Source organism: Hakea prostrata, chromosome 7, assembly GCF_041222555.1.
Source record: "Hakea prostrata isolate BN-2017 chromosome 7, UWA_Hpros_2, whole genome shotgun sequence".
In the NCBI taxonomy this organism is placed as follows: domain Eukaryota; kingdom Viridiplantae; phylum Streptophyta; class Magnoliopsida; order Proteales; family Proteaceae; genus Hakea; species Hakea prostrata.
In genome coordinates, this window is record NC_142606.1 from 15,441,026 (window position 1) to 15,463,925 (window position 22,900).

The following is a 22,900-nucleotide window of genomic DNA, read 5'->3' on the forward strand; positions in this document are numbered from 1 at the left end:
AGATTGCCCTCCATCATTAACCAGATTACCATTAATGAAATCTAGTTTGAATGTTAACGTAACAATTGTTAGTTGCAGGTGCTGAGCCTGCTGCAAGCATCTTATGTCACGCCTGCACACCGTCGTTATCGGCGATTTCAATCAACTAAGGCAACTCCATGTGCAGATAATCCACCATTCGCTCCATCACCACAACTACTGGATCGCTGCGCTTATTACCCATTGCACGCGCGTCCGTGCTCCATTGGCTTACGCCCGTCTTCTTTTTAACTCCTGCCGCCGTCCAAATGTCTTCGTCTTCACCAACATGCTCAAATGCTACTCCCAATGGGGAGCCCACGAAGATGTCCTTTCTCTTTTCCTCCAAATGCAGCGCTTTCACTTGGACGGTGTCAATGTGGATGTGAAGCCCGACGCTTTTGTGTACCCAATTCTGATAAAATCAGCCGGAAAGGAAGCCTTTCCATTGCATGCTCATGTTCTCAAGTTGGGTCATGCTTGTGATCGTTATGTTAGGAACGCCATAATGGATATGTATGCCAAGTACGGTCCGATTGAAGTGGCTCATCAATTGTTCGAGGAAATGCCTGATAAGATGGCTGCCGATTGGAACTCGATAATCTCTGGCTTTTGGAAATGGGGTCATAAAGCTGAAGCTCATCGGTTGTTTGACTCAATGCCCGAGAAGAATGTTGTCTCTTGGACTACCATGGTTAGTGGTTACTCTAAGCACGGTGATATGGTAAAGGCCCGGAAGTTCTTTGAACAAATGCCTGAGAAGACCGTGATCTCATGGAATGCAATGCTTTCGGGATACTTACATAACGGGTTTGTGGAAGAAGCTCTAAGATTGTTCCAAGAAATGGTGGATGCAGGGGTACAACCCGATGAGACAACCTGGGTCACCATTATTTCATTGTGCTCTGCACGTGGTGACCCTGAACTTGCAGAGTTGCTAGTGGGATCCCTTGACCAAAGGAAGATCCATGTGAATGTTTTTGTCAAAACAGCACTTCTTGACATGTATGCGAAATGTGGGTCTATAGGAATTGCAAGAAGGATATTCGATGAGATGGGAACATACAGGAATCCTGTTTCATGGAATGCAATGATATCTGCATACACTAAGAATGGTGATTTTGTGTCAGCCAGGGAACTATTCTCTCAAATGCCAGAGAGGAATGTTGTCTCATGGAATTCAATGATTGCAGGCTATGCTCAGAACGGGCATTCATCTACAGCAGTTGAGCTCTTCAAAGAAATGATAACAATTGGAGACTCAAAACCAGATGAAGTGACAATGGTAAGTGTGATTTCTGCTTGTGGGCATCTCGGGGCTTTAGAACTTGGCAAATGGGTCGTCAACTTTGTCACCCAAAGCAAGATCAATTTGAGCATCTCAGGTTGGAATTCCCTAATTTCTATGTACTCAAGATGTGGGAGCATGGAAGATGCTAAGAGGATTTTTCAGCAAATGCCAGAAAGAGATGTAGTTTCCTACAATTCATTGATCACTGGGTTTGCAGCTCATGGCAGTGGACATGAGGTCATCAAATTGTTCTTGAAGATGAAAGACGAAGGGATAGAACCAGACCGAGTAACATTTATTGGTGTCTTAACAGCATGTAGTCATGCTGGACTATCAGAACAAGGCCTTCGGGTTTTTTATTTGATCAGAAGCCCAGAAGCAGATCACTATGCCTGCATCATTGATCTGCTAGGTCGAGCAGGCAAGTTAGACAAAGCAAAGAAGTTTGTAGACATAATGCCAATAAAACCACATGCAGGGGTGTTCGGGGCTCTTTTGAATGCCAGTTGTATACACAAACGAGTGGATCTTGGGGAGTTTGCTGCACACAAACTTTTTGAACTTGAACCTGAGAACTCTGGGAATTATGTCCTGCTTTCAAACATTTATGCAGCACTGGGAAAGTGGAGAGATGTAGAGAAGGTTAGGGAGGCAATGAGAGCTAGGGGAGTGATGAAGACGACAGGGTGGAGTTGGGTTGAGTTTGCTGGCAAGGCGCACCGATTTATTGTTGGAGATCGGTCACATGAACGGTCCAGGGAGATATACAGGATACTGGAAGAACTGGGAAAGAAGATGAGGGCTGCTGGGTATGTAGCTGATAAGAGCTGTGTTCTGAGAGATATTGAGGAGGAAGAAAAAGAAGAAATGGTGGGGACTCATAGTGAGAAGCTGGCCATTGCATTTGGGCTTCTGGTTTTCGAAGTGGGGGCAACAATTAGAGTTGTGAAGAACTTAAGGGTTTGCAGGGATTGTCATTTTGCCATTAAGATGATCTCGAAGTTGGAGAGAAGGGAGATAGTTGTGAGAGATAATAACCGGTTTCACTGTTTTAAGGATGGTGAGTGTTCCTGCAGAGATTATTGGTGATTGAAGTGAGCTATGATAATCATGATATGAGGAAATCAAAGTGAGATGATCAAGGAATGTTCCATGTGGCAGCTCATTTTTAGGAAGGGTTCCATTAGTCGCCAGTTCACACCAGTGCAATGGTAAAGAAAGCCATCATTCCTGGGCGGAAATGGGATGATTTTGGCATTTACAAGGACGGTACACTCACCGCTAGAATTTACTGCATATCAGCAGTGCGCAGACAAAGGGAACTCACAGGATCCTAATACTCAACCAAAATTCAGCCCCTTATTTTGAAGATAACTGCCTGCTAGTGCCATACTGTTCAGTAACGTGCACTGATTGTCCTTAACTGTGAGCTGCTGGGCATGAAGTCAGCAGTCAAAGTGTGGCTGACTACTCTGTGGCTCTAGACTTGAATCTATATTGCATAACTTAATCAGGTGTGCTCTTTCAGAAGGCATGCCTGCGCAGGATCACTTTTGTATCCAGGTTGATCCATAACTTTGTCTGAGCGTGTGGCTACTCCGATGATTTGGTGATCCCAAGGACAAAGAGCTGAATTATGTGACTGATAAGCAACACATGGGCACATCACACATGTATATGGAGGCAGTGGCAGTTCAAGACCATTGCATTCTTAAAACGCCTCATTCCTGTGGGGATTGGAACCTGCTACTTTGCCAATCCATAGAGCTTGAGAGGGTTGGTATGATTGGAGATTATATTTATGGACATACCAAATGAAAGTTCCGTGATGAGAATAATTATGATGTGTATTACCCATTGGCCCCGTCAGACAAATACGGTTGACTCCTAATAGCAATCAGCTTAGTTTGAAGATATGATTATGTTATCAAATCTAATGTTGAGATTCATTTTGCTATACTTTTGCATACATTTTGGACTGTTCTGGGATTCCAAAGCTTCTTCTTTAAGTCCCAATGTTGTCAGTGTTATTAAGTGTTACCATCATTTTAAAGTATAATTTGCTTATTCATGTCATATTCATACCTGTAATTTCATTTTCAAACGTCTGTGTAGACTATGTGAGGGTAAGGTTCAGTTCATTTATTCCTCTTGCTTTTCTATTTGCTGCTTTGTTATGATTTGATATTATTTCAAGCTGTTCAAGCTTGCAGTAGTTTCCACAGTGGCACCTGGTCCATTACTATATTACATTAAAAGCATTTACCTAGGCCCAATTGTTGCCGATGGTAGCACCAACGCACGCTGAGATGGAGGTTATTTTACATGAATGGTTGTTGCTAAAAGCTGGCGTCCTTTACTGTCTCATTTTATACTGTGAGATTCGTAATTGCAGTAACCTTGAACCTGATGTCTCCTGCTTTAGAAACTTTCTTTAGCTGTATCTCAGTAATAAGATGCTTTTACTAACTAGTGCTTCCTATAATGAGTATGTGCCATCACTGATGCTTCAGTGGAGTTATCATGCTGCAAAATGTAAGTTCTACGGCATATTATGCAGTTATTAACTTTTGATTGCAGATGTTCTACTGAAATCTCACCAATGTAGAACTATGAAAGCATCAACATGGGTGACATTTTTGCTCTTCATAAGGTTAGGGCAATCAGTTGATCCCCCATCATGTCTCAACACAGAAGTGCCCCACCACAATTTTGAGCTTTTGATGCCAAGTAATCTTCACTGATTGCAATCCTTAGCGATGCAACATGGTGTTTGGCACACAGTGGATGGCCCTGCTGACCTTGACATGCAATTTCATGCACATCCCTTGCGTAGAGTTGCCTAGGCAGCTTGCAGAGACTGATGTGTAACCCCTGCCATGCAATGAAAAGAGGGAAAAGAATATGAATTACCAGTTCTAATATTGATGCCATCTCAAAATGAATCAAAATATTAGGTTAGATACCTTGTCAATAACATAATTTTTTAAAGGGTCAAAATGCCCCTCCAATGATGTGAATAATCAGTTACATACTTTAGATTCAAATAACCAACTCATTGAATTGAAGATGAAAATGCAAATGTAAATAGTATTAATCCTAAAACCAAGTTACACTATGGCAATAATCTAATTGATCAAATTCTCAGCAAGTTGATTTCGTGTTCTTTTTCATTAGTTCTTTTAATTAAAAGGATATAATTGACACTTCACATTAATGAATAGATACTTTTGTCTTTTTCATACAAAAACTCAACCTAATATTCTAATTCTTTTTCGGGAGCCATTAATATTAATGGTAACTCAAGAAAGAGGTGACACTAAATTATTTTTTTAAATAATAATAAAATGAATTTTTACATAAACCTCCTTTGTTTCGACTATAAAACGGGTACCTGAAGACCAAAACTTTATAAAAACCCCCTCCACACTTTACGCTTTAGCTTTCTGTTTATTTCATTTATGTTTTTACCCTCACTTAATTAATTTATTTTAAAACCTATTATGAAATTATTATTCTACCCTAAACTATATTCACCCTTCCCTCTATAAGACAACTCCCACTCCCTTCACCTCCATTACCCTCAACCACCACTGGTTAAATAATACTTAGACCCCTTCTTAGTTGTATAATGTCACTTACCTCCCATTTTTTATATCAAAATATCAAGCACCTCCATTCTATTAATTTTTTCAGTTAAATTTAACTTTTACTGTTAAATATCTTCATAAAACCCCAAACTACCCTTGGCTGAAAACATATTTTTAGTGTACACCCTAAATGGCTAAATTACTTTGAATTGATGTTATATTTATGACCCAAAACACCCTTAATTAACTTCGATTCTTTAATTTAAACGCTAAAAAAAAAAAAAGAAATGAGAGAGAATCGACTCTTCATCTTCTTCAACCAAGATGTATCAATTTAAATTGCATTTTGAAATCAAGTGGTACGTGTTTTTTGAGTTGTTTGATCAAATTAACAAAAGAAAAAAAAAAAGATACGTTAGGGTTTTAATAATTGTAACTATGGTATTTTGGTTTTTAATAATTATTTAATGAGGGTAATTTAGTATTTTAACTACTATGGTGATTATTGTAATTTAAGGTTTAAACTAAAAAAAAATGTTTTTCGTCAATAATAGTTTGGGATTTTATAAAAAATATTTAATAGTAAAAGTTAAATTTAATTGAGAAAATTAATAGATTTGATGTGTTTTATATATTTGCTAGGTAAGATGGGAAGTAAGTGACATTATTCAACTAAGAAGGGGTCTAAATGCTATTTGTTCAGCTAAGAGGGAATGTAAGTGATATTTACCCAATAAGATATTAGAGTGACATTGGTATTTTTTTCCTTTTTTGGGTGAAAATTTTGATTTATTTGATAGTTTCATCCTTTTGATGTTTTGGAAACAAGATGATAACAAGTGTTTTACCCTATTATTACTAAAGGGTATTAATTATCATATATATATATTTTAAAAATAATAATCATATATCCCTATGAGGTGGTGTCTTATATTATTATTAATCTTCTTGAATTATAATGGTTATTTTTACCCTCCCAAAAAAAGAAAAAGAAAAAAACAGAGGAATTCTAACGGTTAAACGTTAATAACCATTTTTTTTTTAATTAATTAATAGACAGTGCGACTAAGGATGTGAAGGTTGGAGGGGATATTTGTAAGATTTTGGATTGGAGGGGTGAACAGAGATTGATTTCATCTAGGAGGGGGTGCATGTAATAAGTTATATTATTTTCACAATGAAGGATATTTTAGTCATTGGGAACTCTATCTAGGGTGTCACTTATAAGAAAACCCTAAACAGCTCCGCAGTTTGCTTCATTAAGCAGAGCGAGAGCTAGGGTTTTGAGTACCTAAGGCGGAGCCATTGTTCAGGGAGATTCCTCAGATCCTAGTCATGGCGACACCTGCGAAGGTCTTATCTCAGAAGGAAGCCGATATCCAGATGATGTTGGCTGCCGACGTCCATTTAGGGACTAAAAACTGTGATTTCCAGATGGAAAGATATGTCTTCAAGCGTAGAACCGATGGTAAGGTTTTCTCATTATTCTTTCTTCGATATAATTGTTGCCTTAGCATTTGGTAATGGATAGGGAAGTGTGTATAATGGGCTTCAATAGAGCTGTTAGAACAACGAAGAGTTGTAGTGTGAATGCTAAAGGTTATTATGTTTATTCGATTATAGGTGTCTATTCCCTCCTTATTTTATTTTATTATTATTAAAAAAAATTTTGCGGGAAAGTTTGTTATTATGATTTGAAAAAAATGCCTCAACTTTGCTGTTACTTCACTTTGTTCATTATCTAAATTTTGTTACAATATTTGTTTATGTATGTCATAGTATTCTTAATTTGTAGATGTATTGATTCCATTGATGTTCAACACTTTTTTTTTGGGGCGAATTGGTTGTTCATTGTTCTACATACTGGAAATTGTGTAGATACAGATATTTTTTTCGTTCTTATGATCGTATTTCGTGCTGCAATGAGTTTTCCTATGAACTTCAGTCTGACCCAAGATCAACTCACAGAGCGGCAATTTCATTGTTGAGATGTTTTAGTGGTCACCGGATTGTTTACTTTTGGGGGCCTTGGCGTTGCTCCACCGAGAGCATGTTGTCATGGGTCCTGCAATGGATAGGGGTAAGGCTGTGTATATTACTACCCTCTTCGTCTGCCTTGTGGACAGGGTAGATGCCCTTTATTGTTTTTAGGTGGGTTTCCATTTTCGGAATTATTTCTGGCATCCTTTAATAACCCGTGAATTTTGCTTAATTTGTTTTGAGGGTTTTTGTTTAGAATGAGATTTTTCCTTGGCCTGACACTTCTTTGCTTATTGAAATCCTATAAAGTCAGTGCCATACGGTCTGTACAGAATGGATGAAGATACTTTTTAGATATACCAATCCTTCTTGTGTCTACATTTTCAGCTTTTTTATAACATGATATGCTACTTGGAGGATGTGAACTAAAAACCTTTGTTCTCGAGAAGCTATTCTGTATGCCAAAAAGAGGTCTAAAAACGCAGAGGAAATTTATATTTGCTTAAATGTATTGCCTTTTTTTTGTTTGAACAAAACAATCACCAAATTGTATATTTGTTTTCATTTGCCTTTTTATTCTTCTTCACTTTCAAGGTAGTAAGAGTTTGTCATTTTCTGGTGATAAAAAAGCATGCAATTGGGGACCTATAATATATCTGTCTGAGAACTCAGGAATTTTTTTTGGTTAAATGTTTATTTTTCTGTTTGGTATTTTGTTTATTGATCACTAGATTAGAGGAAAATAAGTGGTTGTACCAGACCCCCCCCCAAAAAGAAAAAAGAAAAAAAAGGGGTTGGGGTTGGGTGGTGATAGGTTCCCTCCTAATACTGAATACCCCCCCCAAAGTGAAGATGACATTTTTTAGGGTGATTAGTACATGTAGGAAACCTCGTCGTTACAATGTGCTTGTCCCCATTTCTATATGTACTCATTGGACATGACATATTTTACGGATTATTGTTTATAGCATTTTCAGAACTCTATTTTACATGTATTTTGCACCTTCCCATGCCTAAATTCTTTTGAATCATCTTTCTGCTACTTAAAATTCTGATGGGATGTCATGTTGCTTATTGTTACAGTATACATGTGCTTATTCTATATGAATGTGTTATTCTCACACCTTGGATCATGAGTGCTTATGCGTGCGCTTTGCTGTTTTGTTACTGATTTTTGTTTATTTTTCTCAGGGATCTTCATCATTAATCTTGGAAAGACCTGGGAGAAGCTTCAATTGGCAGCCAGAGTAATTGTAGCTATTGAGAACCCCCAGGATATAATTGTTCAATCTGCTAGACCCTATGGTCAGAGGGCTGTTTTGAAGTTTGCCCAGTTCACAGGTGCTCATCCAATTGCTGGTAGACACACTCCAGGAACATTCACCAATCAGCTCCAAACTTCTTTTAGTGAGCCAAGATTACTAATCCTTACGGATCCTAGAACAGATCATCAGGTGGACACGCCTATTGTTATTACTTGTGGATACCTTTTCTTGTTGATATTTTTTTATGGATTTGGTGAATTGTATGTTTATAGTAGTTTCTTCCCTTGTGTTGTGCAGCCAATTAAGGAAGCTGCATTAGGTAACATTCCAACCATTGCTTTCTGTGACACGGACTCCCCTATGCGATATGTGGACATTGGTATCCCTGCCAATAACAAGGGAAAACACAGCATTGGTTGTTTGTTCTGGTTGTTGGCGAGGATGGTTCTACAAATGCGTGGGACTATTGGGCACAAATGGGATGTGATGGTAAAATACTTGCTTGCTTTTTTATTAACACTGGAAATTGTCAGTTTAGCAATCTTAATGCTGGAATCAGATTAGTTATTGACAGATTGCTAGAACATCTCTGGCACCATTTTAATTTTCCTAGTTACTTTGGAAGGCTAGTAGTGGATGTAGTAGTATGAATTTATTTTAATTTAGCACTCATTTCTTCCTTCACTTCAATGATGGATGTAACATGTAAAAATAGGGTTACTGATATCAATTGAATATTTTGTGTAGGTGGATTTATTTTTCTACAGGGAGCCAGAGGAGGCCAAGGAACAAGAAGAAGATGAGATGGGTGCTCCAGCTGAGTATGTGCCAACAGAGTACCCACCTGCCGCACTTGGCCTTGCAGGTGATCAATGGCCTGGACAAGTTCCAGATCAACAGTGGGCGCCGGAGCTGGCCGTACCAGGTCCCCTTCCTGCTGTTCCTGCTGCTGAATGGACTGCAGCTCCAGGTGAATACTAATACTTACCTTTCTATGGTACTTATCTTTCTAGGTAATTTGTTTGGCAATATAACATGTATGACTTGGGATATAGCTGATTGGGCTGACCGTTTGAGGGGGGGGGGGTTTAGGGTTGCTTTTAAATTGTCTGTAAGAATGTTAGCTCAGCTGAATTGTTCCTAGATTTTGCGTTTAACTATATCAAGAGAGCCATCGATTAAGCTTCCACCACAATTTGCAACCCCAGATTTGCCATTGTGGCTTCATTGCATCGGGGATCTGGATAGTTTGTGCTACTACTCTTTCAGTTTTACTAATCATTTTCGAAACTCACTTGTGTCTTCCGTGTAACCCCCTGAAGGAGAAGGAAGGTGACAATCAGAAATCAGAACGCCATAAGTGAGAGGGTTGGGTTGGGTTGTTATATTTTAAAGGGATTTTATCCTCATTGAACTCATGAAGGGCACATCATATCATCTCTCTATTTATGAGTGCTGAAATTTTCGTAGCATGTTCTCATTTTTAGTTTCTGTTATTTACATTTCTCATGGTGGCCTGTGTTTCGTTGTGATGTACAGTACCAGTTCCTTTGATGAGAGACGGATGGGATGAGGCAGCTGCCCCAGTAGTGCCACCACCTGTTGTTACTGATGCTGTTCCTGCTCCTACTGGATGGGATTAAAAGCGCTACAGTTTTGTTAACAACTCAAGTCAGGCCTAGGTGTCGTGTTGTTTGTCATTCTTGATAGGGCGAATATGATAAAAATCTTCGAATCAAACAATTGTCTTTCTTAGGTGAGATGTACTTTGTACCTGCCCCTACTGAATGGGACATTAAAAGGGCCTACAATTTTGTGAACTGCTCAGTTTTAGAAGAACCTCTGCTTTTGACTTGTTATAGGATTGATTACATGATCTTTTCTCAAATTAAATAGTTATCTTCGTCAGACGAGTATTTGTTTTGTTTTGTTTTTATGTCTTTCAATGTTTTGTGGTGTATGTAGCTTAGGGTTGGAATATCAATAGAGAGCTTAATATACGTTGTATAAGAATCCATGAGGATTGCTACCGGTAGAGTCTTCTGTGGAGATGTGAATTTTTGCTTTGGTACATCTCGACGCTGGAAATCAAAGAACATGTGATATATGATAATCTTAATGCGGAATCCTGAGTTTCGTCTAAAGTTCGATTCATAGCGTGGTGGGCCCCCCCCCAACCCCCCCCCGGGAAACCCCCAACCCATCTCCCCCCCCCCCCCTTTTTAATATTCTCCCCCCCCCCCCCCCCCCTAAAGAAGTGACTTTTTGTTGTGAGGTAGTAGCGAATCAAGAATCGTTATCTTGTTTTCTATGATAGTCTTCAGTATTTCTCTTTCCCACCTTACACATTTGGGAATAAATCATATTGTAATATGTTAAACCCATTCTGAACAGAAAGCTAGACCAGTACTTAATAGAACTACGTAAATACATGGGGTCTGTTCAGTTATGGCATGAGGGTCAACATTCATCATGTATTACCTACAAAATTAAATCATATACTGGGTTGGGCTGGGCTGGGCTGGGAAAATTGGTGTCCTAGTTGGGCCTGGGCTGTCTATCATTGCTTCCCACTCCACTCCACTTCCATATTTGGTAAGTGAAGTCTTATAAAAAGTAATGATCATCCAGCATAAATGTATTGATATGATCAGATTTTGGCCCTTAGAATCTTTTCTACATTAAATTTTTTAAAATCAAAAGTGATAAACAAGTCACGATAAGCTGAAATAAAAAAAGAAATAATCTGATTGAGTTAATCTTTTACACTCCAATACATGCAGATATACAGTCAAGCATTTACCAAATAAGAGACTTAAAAGAGTTGGGCTAGCTGCTGGGTTGTATAAGTGGAAGAATGAGTAATGAAAGGCTGTACTTTAGTCTATATTCATCCCTCTGATGAGACTGCATGTAGTTGTAAGGAAATAAAAGGAAGGAAAATGAAATTATTTCAAAACTAAACTAGAAATTTTGTATATCATTAGTTGCAACTTTGAAATTTTTTGAAACTGACAGCCAACATTTGGGTTTCAAGCAATCTTCAGGAAGATTACATTGTAATAGTATGATTATGACAAAGAGTTTTTTTTTTTTCTTTCTGTCCAGAAGAAGAGTTAATCATGGGATCTTTCAAAGAAGCCTCAACAACACATACCTTGGAAGATAACCCTCAGTATACTTATTTTTTCCTTTAAAGCATCATTTCTAAATACAGTAAGAGTTTTAAGTAGTTGGCTACCCAACTCTTCATTTTTTTTGGCCAAAAAAAAAAGATCGAGTTCTTTTTCGCACACGATGGAGATCCGATCATGTCTTTATTGCCATTTTGGATAAGACTTTATGTATAATACTTCGTATTATTGTCGGACAAATTAACGGTCCTTGATTATCTTTGAACATGTTCAACGTGCCCTTATTACTTTCGAATGAAACTACATTTATCTAGGTGGACTGTATGAACGTATGGACGGAGGGTGGAGGTGGGTCCAGATTGAATAGAACTCATATTTTCCTCTTAAAATCAATTTCACTTCCCTTCCTTCCATTTTTAGTTCCAAGCACAATGAATCTCACAGCAAATGGCAGTTTTACTAATATCAAGCCTCTAATAACTATCCATTGAGATATTATACCATGTAAGGAAGATTATAGATTGAATCCTTATAAAAGACAAACTTCATGAAAACTTTCTCAAAACCTAACCCCTACAAGTCCTATTTATAAGACAACATAGGATCATGGATATTCATTCTTGCACAGCCTTGGATGTAAGCATGGAAGTACCAGTTATTGTGGAGATCTGTAACTCTGATTCCTCAAGTATCTCAGCTGCCTCTGATCCTCCTCCTTCTGACAAGGGAAATATGAAGGAGAAGGTTGTAGAAGGAGAAGAAATCCAACCCCAACTAGCAGCAGCAGCAGCACCACCACCACCACCAAATGAATTCATTGAGTACTTGAAGGTGCCATCATTTCCTAATGAACATGATGTTGAACAATCATCACCTGCTGTTCCAGAATTAGAAACTGCAGGTACGTCAAGGAAGCGATCTCGGGAAGCCGACGATGATGCAGATGCCAGTGCTAACGAGGATGGCGATGCCGTAGGCCCCAAAGAATTCTCCTGCAACTTCTGCAACAAGAAGTTCAGTAATTCTCAAGCATTGGGTGGGCATCAAAATGCTCATAAGCATTTGAGAGCTGCCCTGAAAAGAGGAAGAGAAGCCCTAGACATGCCATGGTGTCCATATCCCCATATGCACATGGTTCCTCCTCTTCCTCCTCCTCCTGCTGCTGCTGCTGGTGGTGGCGTCGTTCCTGTTAATGGGTATTTCAATGGTACCCCTTTTAACCATGGAATGCACTCACCATTTCTCTATAAACCTAGGCCAAATCGCCTGCAAAACCATGTTTATACTGTTGCAGGTGTCCGTCAAGGACTTCATGGGATGAGAATGGGTGATTATTATCATGCAGCAGCCAATAACCCTTCTGGGATTCATCGACCTGATGGATTGGGAACAACTTCAAGATACAATAGTGAAACTGCTGGTGGTGTTCGTTTCTTTGGAGGTTATCCGGCTTCAAACTCTGCAAGTTCATCAACTAGTTCAATTGCTGGAAATTCGATTGCTCAACCGAATGGAAATCTTTATATTAATGGAAACCCACTTTTGGGAGGTTATGGTGGTATGGTCACTCGTTGGAATCAACAGAAAAATCTTCATAATCAAGGACAGGATCATGAGGAGCTTGATCTGTCCTTAAAGCTCTGATTGCATGTCTACATGCTTTGATTACTATTTAGCATGTTGTATTGTGTTTGTTTGTTCTCTTTAGGGTTTGGGTTTGGGTTTGGGCTTCAATAGAGGGGTAGTTGTAGTAGTTTGCTTGATGGCTGTCATCTTAGGGTTTGCTATTAGTCTAGTGGGGCTAGTGTTTGTAGGATGAAGTGCTGCAAAGCAATGTAAATAATTTTAGAACTTTAATTTATGCATTTTTCTCCTTTTACTTTTTAACTTAATTGTGTGATTTTATTTGATATGATAGAACAACAAAATACAATGAAATACAAATTTTAGGTCCTAGAGGAAATGCTGGACATGTTAACTGGTATTAAAATTTTCTGAAGATTGATTTGAGAACTAGTTATCACCCTGGTTTAGATCTAAGCTTAGAGATAGGTGGAAGAATATTTTTGCTGATGCAGTCCTGCTTATGATATCTCTTGTGTTATTAAAGGTTTTCAACACCTTTATAAGAATGATCAGCAAAGCCACCATCGATAACACTGAATTCTATATCAAGGTGATTTCACCATTAGGAGGCTATTTGGGTTGTCTCAAGTTTTTGACAAAAAAATTGTGATTTTTTGTTTAACAATAATAATAATGATAATAATAATAAAAAAAAATAATAAATAGAGAAAGAAAACCATGACTTGAAAAAATAAAACTTTTTTGTAGTTTTTCATTCAAAAGGTTTATTTTTCAAGAATTTACAAGAATCTATACGCAAATTGTAAATATTGGGAAAGACATAATAAATCCCACAAAATACAGTTTGAACAAATGATAAACATGCATTAGCATGATATTATATGAATATTTAGTCGTTTACTTTCTCCTATTAATAGGATCAATATTATAGTTTTCCTATAACTATACAAATCATCTTCCCTTAATTTGTAATCTAAATATCCAAGTTTAATTTATAAAATCTTCAAAGGGATCTGACTTTTAATATTTTCGTCAGAACCTTTTTTGTTTTAAATTTTATTTTTCCCTTATGGATAGTCATTAAGAAAAAAAATTGGCAATAGTTTTGGTGTTGGGTTTTTGAGTTGTCAAGAGAAGATGATAATTAGCATATAATCTCAATCTTGAATGTGGACTAAAATCTTTTCTTCATTAAAGGCAAATTATTTTCTTTCATGGAAACATTTTTATTTTGTCCAGGTGAGCTTTGGGTGTCATATCAGGTTAGTAAACATGCATTTGAGTTTTGTGGTAATTGAAGTTTAATTGTAGACTCAAGAATCAAGATCTTTAATGTGAATCAAGATTGATAGTATTTCACTTAGGCAAATTATATATATTCTGATCTACAACTTTTGTGTTATCTTGTCTATCAATATCATAATCGAACAAGAATTAAATAGGATAAATGAATCCACATGGGATATGGTAACCAATGAAATTACAATATAACAACCAAATACAAGAACAACATTGTAATCACACTTGAATTAGACCAACTAAGATCAAATTTGGTTTTCATAAATTTTGAAACCATTCTAAGACTTGGTCTAAATCTAGATCTCACTTTCACTTCTTAGACACATAACAAGTTGACACCCTTACCCTCCTATTGACAGTTCTATTTGTAGTTGAAATCATAAAGGAATTACCAAAGAGATGCTTAAAATTATTTATTTATATTGCGAAATAAGTTTGTTCAATAGGAATCTTGGTGAATCTTGAAAGATGACTTTAACCATGGTGTTTACAGTGCATGAGATGAAAATGATGAATATATGATTTTCCAAAACTCATATTACTAAGAAGATATAGCATTAGTAATTAGGAACAATCCTGGGTTGTTTAACCCAGCTTTCCTTGTTTTCCTATGGTCACTCTTTTTTCATTTGATGTTTGGGAGTTCTTTTCTACATTAATATATAGCTTGGATTAATAGTAGTAACAGTTCTATTTCCCTATATGCATTTTGAAGGCTTTCTTTGTCTTATTTATATTAGCATATAACAATAAGGAAGAGAGGTAAAGAAAGTTACGCTCAACTTCAGATAAAGCTGATTGAAGACCAAAGATCCTGCGGGTAGCTGGACTTTATGTTATGGATGATTGTTGTACAGACAATTTTTAGAGATTTTGAGCAAGATGTCATGTAGTTAAGGTAAGAAAGAAAAGTACTCTTAGAAAGTGTTGTTCCAATATCTGAATTCGCTTCACTTGGTTCGTTCAAGGAGTGAACTTGGTTCTTAGGTCTTGGAGAAAACAAGGAAAGTGAGAGTGGGCTGCCTCTGGGACGGGAAGCCACCTCCAATGATTAAGTTGGATTTGGTTAAACATGAATCCTCACAAGAAAAAGTAAATGCTCTCAGAAGACGAAGAGAATGTCTTCTTGGATTGTTGGCCCGAGAGTTATGAACCAGAGTTAATGCTCTTGAATGACGTACTTTTTGTATTGAGTGTTTGCGTATTTATTCCCCCATACCTCTGTGATCGTGAAGATGTTGCATAACCATTAGATCTAGGAATTCCAAAAGGAAGGTGGCGATCGCTTGGGGGACATGGCTTTATCAACAAGACAAACCCCAATCTTCCTCAAGAAGCTTTCACAGCTGTACAAAATCCCATCGAATAAGGAAATCAGGTCACCATTGACATAGATGCGACAACAAATCCCATCTTCGGCAGGCAAAACCTTAGGATGGAATACTTGAGTAAGCCGTAGGTGAATGAGAAGTTTTTTGACTGTCAATGAACATTTAATGAATCTCATGGCATTCAATACTGAAATTAATGCGTCGATTGATGTTTGAAAGATATGCGTAGTGTCTTCTAGCAACGTTACTTTATCTGAGAAGTGACTTGTCGGGTACATGCTGAGTGTTCGCGGAGAAGCTTCTTAGGACAATTGATTGTCACTAAAAGGCGCTCATCTCAACAATTTTCTCTGCTGAGAAGTGCCTTGCTGGAAAGTGCCTTATGAGGCCAACTAACTAGGGTTTAATGAACCAGGACCCAACCAAAGCGTTGATTTGGTTGGTTCTCTTGGGCCCATAGGTCTGAGCCAAACATCCGAAACACAAAGCGATTCATAGATAATAAGGTTTGCTCTAAGAGTCTGTGCTATTGTCTGCATACGAGTGTTGTGTGATACAATCTACTTTCTCGATGTCTATATTCAATGCTGATTCAAACTACTTTCTCAAGGATTATACAATACAAGGGAACGGAACCGACCCAAAAACACCTTTCAAGGTTTGCACCACTGGACAGGACCGATTTTTATCTATTTAATGCTTCTTAACTACTCAAGCATTCCCATATTATACGGTTGAAAGTATGAAAATTTATAGAAATTTCCCTTTTTTTTTTGGTTGATAGAAGTTTTCCTTTTACCTCTGAAGTGATATATGTTGATCATACCAATAAAGATTTTCGATGCAATTTTTCACCTCATCAATCTCACTCTAATGATATTTAAACTAATCAGTTATACGATATCACTCTTATTGTAAAGTTTTCTAATCATTTCTGGGATTCGATTGGTCACTGGTTATCATGTAAATATCCTTTTGAGGATTTCTGATGATCCAAAATGTTCGAAAATTTGATATACAGTACTCTGGGCTTTTGGTTGGTAGTGAGCATAGTTTCTTCACAACTATGTATGGTGTCAACGAAAGAAAACCAACGAGGGGAGAAGATTGAAGATCAATTCCATCAACCCAGCTTCATAGGGGGTGGGTGTAAGCCTGTAAGGAGAGGCTTCAGAAACTTCAATTTCAGATTGACATTGACAATAATCTCACTACATTTGATGCAGGTCGTCCTTTAAAACAAGGATAAAAAATTTGTGCACACAATCCCTTCTGTAAATTGCCAGGGCAAGTAGAACAAAATTGTTCGGCTGTTGAAGGATATAGAAAGACATAACTCCAAAACTTAAAACATAAACGCATATCTAACTAAATTAACTTAATCTGGAACAACAGAGTGTTTCTTTACTAGATAAGGGAATCAGCTTTTATAGCAAAGGGAAAATGTATATAGTTCAGGAATACAAAGTCTTACAAGAAAATAATTGAAAAAGTATAGGGTTCTCCCTTTATCCTTACAATGTGTGGGCAATAGATAATAAACCCACAACACAACTGTAACAACATTACAAGCAAACCCACCCAGGATAATTCACCCTTGCGATATATTCAATCAATCACAAACTGAAAAATATTTAAATATTTAAATATTTAATAACCACCGACTCACATATGATCAGTTCAGAGACAGAGAGACGATCTTCAATTACTTCCATTAGCCACTTAAGTTTTGAATCAGGCATCAAGCTACAACATTCACCTTAGACTTAAAAGTGCTTCTGATTGAATTATGAGAGTAAGTCCACCATCTCATCCTTAAATGGTTCAGCAGCAGTTATCATAGGTAGCGTACAGCGGATCTTTCATCTCTCTGCCCCAAACCACTTCGTCCTAGCAGTAAGTCACTGGATCAAAATGCAGATACAGAAAGTCAAGCAGCACTCACGCAGTTCTCCCAAGTACCATATCTAGAGCTGAAGCTTCCTCCTCCACTCTGTTGTGCATATTCGGCCACAACTGCACGAGCACAAACATCCCATGTTTTTGCCATCTCACTCAGTGACATTGGTTGTGAAAGGCTGCGGAGGGATATGCTGAACTTAGACTTCGCTTTTACTGAGAGATCTTCATACTCCTTACTGTATCACACCAGTGGGCATCAACAAAGAGATCAAATCAAACGGATAGGAATTTTAACCAAGGTCATACATGAATAATGCAGATGGATATAAGCCATGATAAATTGACAGTCGTCCTAAACAAAGCCAACTCTGCATTCACCTCATTAAAACCCTCTCAAGAAACCTGTTGGACTAGCATCCAACTGGGGAAGGTCACATCTCATGGATACTTTGAATTAGATGCGCATATTACACTCAGTTTCTCAGAATGGAAATCATACATAAAGAGGAATTAAATGGACAACATAATACATGTTGCACTTACCTCAGCTCTACCGGTAACTTGTCTAGCAGCACAGGAGAACAATTTGGATAATTTGAGGGGACAAGCAACCTCAAAGGCAGAATTGGGGACTGCATAGGCATAAACACAAAATAAATACGAAGACATATATATACACACATATATGTATTAGAGAAGTCAAAGCTTTCACCATTTGTGCTGAAGTATATTGTGACTTTAAATTTGGACTGAGAGCCACTGCACTGAAGGAGCATTTGACAATAGTTCCTTCACCACCTTCAGCTGAAGCCGCAGTTGGGTCAACATCCTCATTGCTGATATCCACCACAGTATCTATAAGCTGCAGGTTTATCTCTCTGATCTCTTTCAACAGAACATGATTTGCCTGTCAAAAGGGGCAGTCCATCATTCATTTAATACAAAAGAAAATAGTTGGATGCACTCCAAGATGGGAAGTTGATTACACAGTAAACATTGTGTAAATAAAATGGTTCTTTTTTTTGGGGGATTTATTTTTTGTTTTGGGGTTGGAAGGAGGGGGGGGGGAGTACTTATTTTATTGATAAATGGAGAAGAGGGGTACTACGATTTAGTGACAAGTCACATGGCAGCAGCAGCATAACAGAAACCATAAAAGACAAGAATCCCCACAGACTTGAGTCCTCATCCAAACCAGTAAGGGTGATTTCACAACTGTATCTCATTCCAAATCAGGATCTTAGTCCCATTATTTTTATAATATACCCCTACAGAAGTAAATCACATAGCTGTTAGACATCTGCTGTTTCTCTTAAAAATAAATAAATATGATGTTTAAATTTGGAATTCCAGGGTTACAAGTCCACAAATGAAAATGGTTGCAGCTAACATCATAGTAGATTTGACGAGTGCCCGAGTTTACTCTATGATTTGCTACCCAGGCTATTGGGTAAAAGAAAACCATTTCACACAATTTTCTACAATTAAAAAGATCCTAAGGCAATACTACCTATTTAGTGTATGATTTTCCCTCATTATTATTAGGTAGAAGGAAAATCCATTCACATAATAGATCCTAATCCAGAAAAACCTATTTTTCATTCTTTTTTCCACCCTTTTGGCGCCTGAAAAAGCTAGTCTAGTTAAAAGTAAAACGATCTGCTGGATCAGGTTAGGGAATAATTTCAAAATGACTAGTACACTAACTCCTCACTAACAATCCCTCTCTACCAGGCCTTGAGCATGGTCAAACAGAAGGGCATGATAAACAGATTTTTGTTCGTGCCTACACGGATATCGTCTATGTAGGCGTGACATACGACACCAGTTGTGTGTTAAATCAAATGGTTAATATAAAAGAACTTTATAGTTTTTTTAAGTAAAAAAAATTACAAACCCTTTAAAAAGCACCTCTTTTTCTCTAGAAGCCCCCTCCCCCAGAGTATAATTTTTTCCTCACAAAATTACACCAACTTTCTGACGTAAACCAGAAAACCGGAGCTTTGGGTCTAAACCCTAGCACTAGCCCCTCTTCTCAGTGCCATGGTCTCCGGCAATCCAAATAACCAATTCCATCTTCTCAGGCGGCCAGAAAAATCCAAATTTACTTGTAAGACAGAACGGAGGACCTATGCATAGGCTAGTGGCACAAGCACGAACCTCAATAACACAACCAACAGATGAGAAGAATTCATGAAATCAACCTCAACAACTTTCTTCTTTTGTTGGATTCGAACTTGGTTAAAAGAAGATATCTATTACCAATTTGTTACAGTGAAATGTATCAATGAAGGAAATTTCTGGTTAAACTCCCACTGAACAAAACCCTAACCTCCAAATGCATTAAGGATCTTGCCTAGCCTCTTGAGAGCGTAAAAAACATCCATGGCAGTCACGATCTTCCTGCGATTAACATTCTTGAGAAAGATCTTAAGAACCCTTTGAGTCTCTTCATAGATCAAACCACTGATAGAGATCCCAAATCTTAAACTGATTCATTCCCTTCGTCAAGCAACAGTAATTTGAGGAAGCACTTGTAGGGTTTCTTCGCCATTACCATATCTGAGATAGAAAACTCTGTAGTTCTCTTTCTTCATTAAAACTCCATGAAATTGTAGCAAACAAGGTTGATTGGGTCAACAGAGACAAGGTTGGCAAGGGTTCTTAGATTCACAAAATATGGTTTCTTCGATGGTTAGATTCTGGGATTCGTTTTGCAAATTTGGTTGATATATTAGGGTGGTCTTTAGTAAATGTCGAAACTTCTTTTAATTTGACTGATATAATTACCATACTACCTTCTCTTTTTTATCACCGTTGGATCAATATTCGACAGATGTCATAACCTGATGCCTGCACGGACGATCTCCGCACAGGCGCGAACAAAAATCCATGATAAACCAAGGAAATACTAGTCATACACCAAAGAAAATATGACACAAGGAAGATTTATTGCTAATAATAGCCACAGTGTATCATGGGAGGTTTAACACATGACAGACTCTTCAGTGTGCGTACCTACAAATGAATGCGTGCACAAAGAGGATATAAGTCCGGATAGAGAACATAAAGGATATAAATATGAACAAATGGCACCTCAGCTAATCATTAGCCTACCGACTGCCAGCTTCAACTTGTATTTCTGCCCGCAGAGAGGGAGGTGGGATATGCGGATCATTGTTACCAACCCATTAGCCAAGTTGACTGGGAGGTAATTTGAATCATCCTCTACTACAAGCAGCTTTAAATTTTGATAAAGGATCTAAGATGCAAGCAGTGCTAATAGTCAAATATGTGATCAGATATGAAGAAAGGAAGCAACTATATTGTCGAGGGAGGAAATCAAAATGGCGATATGGGAGGGAAGAACAATTAAATCGTTCTTCTTGGGACATAGAGAGAGACCAGGTTTGAGATTAAAAATTAAAAAAAAAATTCCCATATGCACTACAGCACTACTCAATGACACCAAACACTTAAAATAATCTCATGTTCATTAGGGAAAAAAAAAATCTCTAGTAGATTAAGGATTCATGTATATAAACATTCTAAAATTCTTAATCTGACTCATAAAAGAAGTCCCTAATTACTCTGATAAACTCAATAGTCAACAACCTTACACTAAAATTCTATTTAGCTATTAGAAACCTAATCTGACCCAAAACACGCAGTTCAACTATTAATACAACTTGTTAATATTATCCCTGCTTTATGAGCTTATAAATCACAGATGCTTTATTAATTTTATCCCGTTGACTAATATTATCCCCATTTCCTAGTAATATCCCCACTTTACGGGCCCATTATACTAATAAACTCAGAAGTAAGAAGTCCAAGGTCTATCCAACCATGGGCCAGAATTAAATTTCCTGAAGCCTAACTGAACCAATAGAAAACCTTACCTGCACCTCTGATTGAAATTGAAGTCCTGTTTCCCACAAGTGCCATCAAAATGGCATTTTGGGAAGTCATATAAATCTCCAGCTTGTAAGAAGTCCATCAGATGAAGCTAGGAGAAATCAATTTTGTTTTGTACATGGGAGTGTTGAAACATCATGGGCAGTACATCAAAGAGATCAAATTCCTTTTTATTAGGATCTCAGGGCTGAGGTGTCAGGCCATACCATCTGTTATCTTCATTATTTAGGAGTTCAGTTTTAATACTATAAAGTTATACGACAATTACCAGATTGTCAATTTTAGTTCAAATTTTTGTTCTCTAGTTTACTCAAGCTTCTAATCCTTAGTATCATGGATTCTAATTCCTATACAAGTCCATAAAACTGAATGTCCAGATGTGGGATGTAATTGCTCGTGCTTTCCTCTGATTTCTTGGTTTTACTAATTAATATAAATTATTTGTTTCGGATAATTACTGTTACCCCACTATAGTTTGATTTTATTACTAATAAAATCTTGTTCTTTACAAAATTACTGTTGCCCCCCTTTCTTATAATGGTGTTAAGTAGCCGTTAAGTTTGAATATATAATGTCTAATTTGCCCTTCATTAAAATTAAGAAATCAAAAGATGATGCTACCCCATTTATAAAAACCAGATTAAATGTCAATTTTACCCTAAACTTCATTTATTTTGAATTAATGAAATGGGAAAAATCCAAATCCGATTTGGTTTCCCACCTTCACTAAACTTCATTTATTTTGAATAATTTCACCTAAGCTTCATTTATTTTGAATTAAAGAAATGGGCAAAATCCAAATCCGATTTGGTTTCCCACCTTCACTAAATTTCATTTATTTTGAATAAAAGAAATGAGCAAAATCCAAATCCAATTTGGTTTCCCACCTTCACTAAACTTCATTTATTCTGAAAATATGTGATATTCAGTTTCCAATTTGAGTTGAATTCGATTTTCCTTCTTCTTTGGTTTCTATTTGAGTTTTATTCAATCATTCTTTCTTTATTTGGTGGTTTTTTTTAAGAATAAAACGGATTATAACAGTTAATTAAGGGTACTACTGTAACTTGACAAAAGAGTAAATAAGTATAAAGAGTATTTTGGGGTTTTTGAGAAAATATAAAGATGCCACATCATCAGTAAACTAACGGAACTTAACAGTAGGGGGCAATAGTAATTGTAGACAAAGTTAAAGGTTGGATTAGTAATTTTGAAAAGTACAGGGGATACAGTAATAATAAAATCAAAGTACAGGGGGGCAATAGTAATTATCCCTATTTGTTTTAACCAAAGAACCACACTTCACACCCCCCCCCCCCCAAAAGAAAAAAAGAAAAAAAGAAAGAAAGAAAGTAAAAGAAGCCAATTAATTCATATTATTCAGAAAATTTGACATGCTCCAGTCCGCTGCAACCAAATACGTGATACATACATACAAATCTTCTTAAGATACAAGGCTTGCTGATTTATCTAAAAAACTGAGTCATGTTTCAATTTTAACAATTACTATTTTAGTTCTATTCTCACCTTCAGTTCATCAGGACATGACCCGAAAGCAGGATCAATGCCCACGGAGAATGATAAG

At 37.2% G+C, this 22,900-nt stretch overlaps 4 protein-coding genes across 4 annotated transcripts in view; 3 read left to right on the forward strand and 1 right to left on the reverse strand.

The window, feature by feature from the left end:
- Nucleotides 1-14: 14 nt before the first annotated feature.
- Nucleotides 15-3,406, forward strand: LOC149010115 (Pentatricopeptide repeat (PPR) superfamily protein). Its single transcript, XM_089162220.1, has one exon. It carries the CDS (start codon nucleotides 104-106, stop codon nucleotides 2,396-2,398), a length of 2,295 nt encoding a protein of 764 aa, XP_089018346.1. The 5' UTR covers nucleotides 15-103; the 3' UTR covers nucleotides 2,399-3,406.
- Nucleotides 3,407-6,136: 2,730 nt separating this feature from the next.
- Nucleotides 6,137-10,003, forward strand: LOC149010116 (small ribosomal subunit protein uS2-like). Its single transcript, XM_089163598.1, has 5 exons — nucleotides 6,137-6,367; nucleotides 8,071-8,333; nucleotides 8,442-8,633; nucleotides 8,892-9,114; nucleotides 9,684-10,003. The coding sequence occupies exons 1-5, from the start codon at nucleotides 6,235-6,237 to the stop codon at nucleotides 9,785-9,787; spliced, it is 915 nt and encodes a 304-aa protein (XP_089019724.1). The 5' UTR covers nucleotides 6,137-6,234; the 3' UTR covers nucleotides 9,788-10,003.
- A 1,917-nt stretch (nucleotides 10,004-11,920) lies between these two features.
- LOC149010117 (uncharacterized) lies at nucleotides 11,921-12,922 on the forward strand. The gene has a single exon (XM_089162400.1). The coding sequence runs from the start codon at nucleotides 11,921-11,923 to the stop codon at nucleotides 12,920-12,922; it is 1,002 nt and encodes a 333-aa protein (XP_089018526.1).
- Nucleotides 12,923-16,798: 3,876 nt separating this feature from the next.
- NRB4 (mediator of RNA polymerase II transcription subunit 15a-like protein) overlaps nucleotides 16,799-22,900 on the reverse strand; it is a 33,087-nt gene continuing 26,985 nt past the window's right edge. The window contains exons 10-12 of the mRNA XM_089163485.1: nucleotides 18,110-18,304; nucleotides 17,941-18,029; nucleotides 16,799-17,633 (exon numbers count right to left, since the gene is read on the reverse strand). Of these exons, the coding sequence (XP_089019611.1) occupies nucleotides 17,426-17,633; nucleotides 17,941-18,029; nucleotides 18,110-18,304 (492 nt within the window). The 3' untranslated portion in view covers nucleotides 16,799-17,425. The remainder of the gene's footprint in view (nucleotides 17,634-17,940; nucleotides 18,030-18,109; nucleotides 18,305-22,900) is intronic.